Source organism: Berghia stephanieae, chromosome 2 (genome assembly GCF_034508935.2).
Source record: "Berghia stephanieae isolate SIO BIC M18660-M18661 chromosome 2, UCSD_Bste_1.3, whole genome shotgun sequence".
NCBI classification, from domain to species: Eukaryota; Metazoa; Mollusca; class Gastropoda; order Nudibranchia; family Aeolidiidae; genus Berghia; species Berghia stephanieae.
In genome coordinates, this window is record NC_088361.1 from 45,045,738 (window position 1) to 45,052,105 (window position 6,368).

The 6,368-nt window shown below is 38.6% G+C and overlaps 1 protein-coding gene across 2 annotated transcripts in view; it reads right to left on the reverse strand.

The window, feature by feature from the left end:
• Positions 1-3,514: 3,514 nt before the first annotated feature.
• The window catches only part of LOC144964967 (uncharacterized), a 113,227-nt gene continuing 110,373 nt past the window's right edge, over positions 3,515-6,368 (reverse strand). For both annotated transcript variants that reach the window (XM_078899783.1, XM_078899782.1), the window contains exons 49-50: positions 5,461-5,622; positions 3,515-3,730 (exon numbers count right to left, since the gene is read on the reverse strand). In XM_078899783.1, coding sequence (XP_078755909.1) covers positions 3,577-3,730; positions 5,461-5,622 — 316 coding nt within the window. In that variant the 3' untranslated portion in view covers positions 3,515-3,576. The remainder of the gene's footprint in view (positions 3,731-5,460; positions 5,623-6,368) is intronic.

The following is a 6,368-nucleotide window of genomic DNA, read 5'->3' on the forward strand; positions in this document are numbered from 1 at the left end:
TCTGGGTCCAATTACTCCTACCTGCCAGGAGTTTCCTCCTACCTACCAGGAGGTTCGGTTCCCACTTTGGCTACACCGTTGGTCCGATCTGCGGGCACCTCCCACCCTCAAAGGAGGTGCCAAGTTCTCACATCTGGGCTTCGTACATCTCCTACCTGCTAGGTTTTGCCAAGTACCCACGATTGATCTAATCATGGCACCACCATCTGCCGTCAATACGCCACGCCGCTGCCTATACCCTTCCTTTTATCCTTCTTATTTATATAAAATCTCAAGTTTGAAGATTGAACTACATTTAATTATAAATTAGATTAGGAAATGATTAAGGGTTTTCAAACATAGATAATTGATGCTTGAAGATGTCACTATGCTTTGTAATTTTAAACTATTTTTTTTAAAAATCAGTACTGCTAGCTTCCACTGCATCAGATGATAGATGATTTAACAGTCTAATAGGAGATGGGTAGAAGGAATAGGATTCGATAATCTGATGTCACGTCCGCCCAGCAACGAGCAGCTTGGTTCTAAACAAAGAAAATCTGTACTTTTTATTCTTCATGCTGGCTAGAACTTTTTCACATGTCATGTGATCAGAATGTATAAAAGTCAAAACATGATCATATTTATAATGTTTTTCTCCTCTGGATATACTTTTATGCTCGTCGAGGAGAAGTATTTCATAAGGACGTCCGACATTGTTCCGATAGTTTAGAACCAGTTGCTAAGTTACAATGCGTCATTACGAGGGAACTGACGTCACGACCATTGAAGGCTATTGAGGTGGGTGTTTGATTTTAATGGGATAATCGTCATACTGAAATCATGTACTCTAATCGGTCTGGAGATGTATTTGATAGTTTCTGGGAAATCAACTTCAGTTCATTTGTAGTATCTAGAGCTTGGGGAGAGGAGCGCAGTTTGTCTCGTTTTCGTCGGATCTGTAGGTTGACAAGGCCAATGCTTTTAATCAGTGATGCCGCGCTTGTTTTTGGTCAGAAGTTGTTGTAAAGTCGCCCGGCTCGCCCCCTGTGTCATTTCTAAAGTCTTAATATCTGCTTGGAGAGAAGGGTCCTAGACATTACTCTCATTCTAAATCAGGCAACAAGAAAGTTTCGTGGCAGTTGGCATGGATGCTCTTTAGAGAGTTCTCCTTTTTCGGTAAAATAACACACTTGTTTTATTAGCCCTTGTTAAAAAATGATTGGCCCTTTAAAAAAATGGATTGCCATTACAAAATTGTAAACCTGTCATCAAATTTATACCTCAATCAGCCTGCTTCTGTTCTTCTTGAACATGGACTATCCACATGGTTTCCAGTCAAAAGGGGAGTGACATGAGGCAAGGCTGCATCTTGTCTCCCTCTCTTTTCAGCTTCAACACTGAATAAATCATGAGAGGGGTCATTGATGCAGTGCACCAAAATTAAATGGCAAGCCAATCTTACAGCTGACGACACTGCACTCATGTCAATAAGGCCTTCTGGATTAGACATGTTAGGGCAATCCGTAAAACAACATAGTGAGGTCAAAGACATGCTCCTAATTGCTAAACAGACCAAAGTAATGGACACTGATAAAAGTCAAAAAGCTCATATTGTGGTTAATGGAGAAAAACTGGAGAATGTAAAAAAAAAGTGTATCTCGAGGCAAGAATAGAGGCAAATGTAAAATCGATCCCTGATATCCAAAGAATCATTTTCCCAAACGAAATTGAAAAAAGTGATGACATTATGGAAAAGAAAAAGTATCCAACTGATAAGGAAAATATTAGATAAGTGGATCTGGATCTTTAATGGCCACTCGATAAATAAGATAAATAAGAATATCTATACAGGGCATTTCCAAGAATATAACAGGATCAATGTGCTTCACTATTTTTATGTATACTCCCAGCAGGCTATATTACGGAATCATATTTCCATTTCATACGGTACAAGTCCCTGTAAGGTGCAGTTTTCTTACTAAACACAATGTCCGCCACTGCCTATAGCCAGGTAATCATTCACACCAGGGTCGAGTGGGGTAACGTGTGTTAAGTTCCTTACCCAAGGACAGGAATTTGGGACCACAATTTGCTTGTAATTTGTGATCAGGCGAGACACGGTACTGGTGAGCCAATGAGTCACGACTTTGTCGCTTTGTGGAATGATTCTCGAATTCTGAATAGCAGGGTCTCCTGTTCCAGTATCTTTCACTAGGTTGAGTCCTTGAAGACGATTTTTTTATGATAGCCACATTCTCTAGTCGTTATAAGGCGTAAAATGAGTACCATGTCAGAAACACGTAACTAAGTAGTAAGCCACGCAGTCTGAATGACGCTTGTTGAGAATTGTGTGATTCAGTCACATAACTTTTAAAACTTCGATGAGTATAGGTGTTCTCTCAAATCCATGTTGCTCATTGGTTCCATTGGTCACGGTCCTGGGCCAGAGTTTTGAGGCTGTCAAGAAGATCTTGTTGTGACTTTAGTACGGAGGGCACTGCAATATTTCTTAGTTCTTCAGGGGTCAATTCGGCCTAATCTGAATTCAGAAATGTATGATATGTAGAGATACCCTGGTTCAGGGTAGTTACTATTGATGTTGTTGGTCTCCCTACATATTGTTGCCATGAAGGAAATATTCTATCATTGCAGTTTCAGCTGGAATGTTGTCTTCTCAACGTAAGATGTGACCAATTTAAAATAGCCTCCATTACATCGCTGTTCCTATATTATTGTACTTAGGCGTCAGTCAGAAACAGCATTGTTGTAATGAAAAATAAATAGTAAGAGCCCTACTGCATGAAGCATATGTCTCGTCCAACCAGTTACGTTTTTTGCTGCTATGTGGTCTTGTGGTATAGCACTCGCTTTCGGATCAGAAGGTCCTGGGTTCGGGTCCCGCCCTGAGCAGCGCATAGTTGAGTTTTTGGAAAATGTTCTTTAACCATATTCTCACACCGTAATCAGGTGTAAAAATGAGCAACTTGCCGTTGACAGTTTTGTCTCTGTCTGAAAAAATATGTCTCCTAACAGGCGCCATGTATGTGAAGTGTTGCTGTTGGCAAGTACCCAGTGTAAAACGACATTAGCACGTTAAATATAAATATTGCACTATATAAAAGCTCATTTTGTAAATATGCTACTGTTGGCTTAGGACACACTGCAAAGCGTTTTGAGCATAATTCCTGACCCACCTCCTTTAAACCTTCTAATTATGTCGGGGTAACGCAGATGACTATTAGGCGATATTACATTTTTTTCGACAGAGACAAAGCTGTTGACGGCCTGTACTCATTTTCTTCAATTTCTTACGTTATAAGAAATGAGAGATTATATTTATTATAATTATTACGGTGTCCATTTTTTGGGGGTCCTATACACCCCAATATAATACCATTATGTGATGATGGCTTACATATTGACACAGGTCTTATATTTCTGAGTAAAAAATCAATTTCCCGCCGACGTATCACCAATTCATAGGACGGGTCACATTTTAACATGAAAAACAGAACGAAACAAAATAGAGGGCTATATTGCAATGCTTTTATTTTCAAAAATAAATAGCGAAGGGCATAATTTAACGCTAAATGTCTAAATCTCTATGATGGCTCTGAAAGGGAACGATAAACAATCGCCTTTTTCTGAAAACTTCATGTCTCCGTCAACCTTCAAGTCTTGTAGAGATGATACTTTCTTGGACGACTTGAAACTGGCTTGTAATTCTGGATCCTCATGCCCGTTACATCTGAAAAATTATTTATGATTTTTAGAAACGATAACGATTTGAAACAACTGAATGACGAAACCATATTGGCATTACTGGCAGAGCTTCCAATCATCAGATAAAAGGCACAAGATAGGAAATCAGAAGTGTCATCAGTCTTTGTAAAAATAATTCACCCTTTAAACTTGTACTTAAAAGTATGAATACTCTGGTAGTCAAAATACACTAAAATTGCATCAATCTTAATGGGAAAGAACATCGAAATCCATTCATGGTGTACACATCACACACACACACACACACACACACACACACACACACATATATATATGTATATATATATATATATACAAATAAATATATGTCTGTGTGTGTGTGTGTGTGTGTGTGTGTGTGTGTGTGTGTGTGTGTAATATATAGTTGATTTTGTAGAAGGACAATATTGAATGACTATCACAGTGGCACAAAATAGAGACAGTTCAAGGATCTTCACCGCAAGAATAAGAGGAGCGGGAAAATCTCCCCAGTAGGATGACAACGCAAACTGAAAGATTGAGCGCATTAAGCTGAAATTGCACTATATATGATCTTTCTCCGTAGAAGAAGTTTTTCTTGATATTCAACTGACAACTTTCTCTCAAAGTTTTGGGCCATTTATTATCATGATGTGGCTATGCGGTCTTTTAGTATGACATTCACCTTCGGACTGGTTCCGATTTGAGTTACACTCAGATCGGCGCAAGTAGAGTCCTCGGAGAAAGTTTTTTACTTACATTCTCTTATCGTACTCAAGTGTAGAATGAGTTCCTTGTCGTTGTCTCTGTCCCAACAAAAATTGTATTACTGCCCAGCAGGCGTTATGTGTCGTTCTACAAATGATTCTGTTGACTAGGGACATCTTGTAATGCCATTTGCTTTAGTTGTATTTAAACTGAAGAAACTTTGAATCACATAGCATTGTTGTTTTCTTTTGTCAGATGGTTGCAGAAAAAAAACATAGCAAAAAACAAACAAAGCAACAACCCCCCCCCCCCAAAAAAAAAAACCCAAAAAAAAACGACTTTCTGGCACAGCCTCGCACGTAATATTGAAATAAAGATTATTTAATAAATAATGGGAACGAAGTGGGCTGAGTTCCTTAGGACTTTATTCTATTATCCCAACATCTAGAGGTGCCTAAATGAGTCAATAAAATGTATAGTAAAATACAGGGAGTAAAACTCACACACACACACACACACACACACACTCAAACACACATACAGAGAGATAGTGAGAGAGAGAGAGAGAGAGAGAGAGAGAGAGAGAGAGAGAGAGAGAGAGAGAGAGAGAGAAACATGCACACACATGTTTACATATAATGTTTTAACTATAATATTAACATTTTTTTGTGTGTGTACCTGCGGAAGGCCAAAGGCCGAAACGTCGTTTAATTTGTTTTGTATTTTTTATAAGATTCATTTTTACTCCCTTTATTTTACTTTAGATTTATTCTGTGACCAGGCAATCTCGGGTTCAAGCCCGACCTCAGGCAATTTCTTTTTTTTTATAGGGAAAACGTTATCCCCCAATTTGTTCACTTTGGACAAGATAAATGATGACTGATGGCATTATACTTTTGTTATGGTTTTGTTGTTGTTGTTGTTTTTATTGGATTGTCTGTGGAACTCGTGGGCGACGATATCTTAAGATGGTTCGTTGAAGGGCGAAATGTGACAACAAGAACAGGTCTTGGATTTGAAAATACTTACGTAACGTGCCTGATTCCTCCATTTTCCCCTATGCAAATACCGATGTAGTCTCCTTTTTTGACCTGGATTTGTGAACCCTCTGGTACGTCATAGCGTTGTTGAGATTTGTCAGAGCCTGTGGTGAAAATATTCTGACCCACCAGCCGGTAAACGTTTCTTTTACTGGAATCGTCGAGGCAAAAAAAGGAAATAATATTAATAAAAATGAAATGTATAATATTTATAATATAATATAATAATAATATATATTTGGAAAATGGGCCTCACAAAAAAAATTTGGAAAGTCTCGATTCATTCCACCGCAAACAATTACGTCGCGTAATCGGAATCTATTGGCCAGAGACAATTACAAATACTGATCTCTATGAAAAAACCAGGGTCCAACGCTTGAGTACAATAATAAAAAAAAACAGCGATGGAGGCTATTTGGTCACATCTTACGTCGAGAAAATAACATTCCAGCCCAAACTGCAATGACAGAATATTTCCTTCATGGCAACAAATATGTAGGGAGACCACCAACATCAATAGTAACTACCTTGAACCAGGATCTCTCTACATATCAGCAATTTCTGGATTCAGATGAGGCCGAATCAATCCCTGAAGAACTGAGAAATACTGCAGTGCCCTCCGTACTAAAGTCACAACAAAATCTTGACAGCCTCAAAAGTCTGGCCCAGGACCGTGACCAATAGAAACAATTAACAACATGGATAGAGAGAGAGAGCCGCTATACTTATCGACCATGACTGATTTACACAATTCTCAGCAAGCGTCATTCGGACTGCGAAGCTTACTATTACTACTACTACTACTACTACAACTACTACTACTACTACTACTACTACTACTACTACTACTACTACTACTACTACTACTACTACTACTACTACTACTATACTACTACT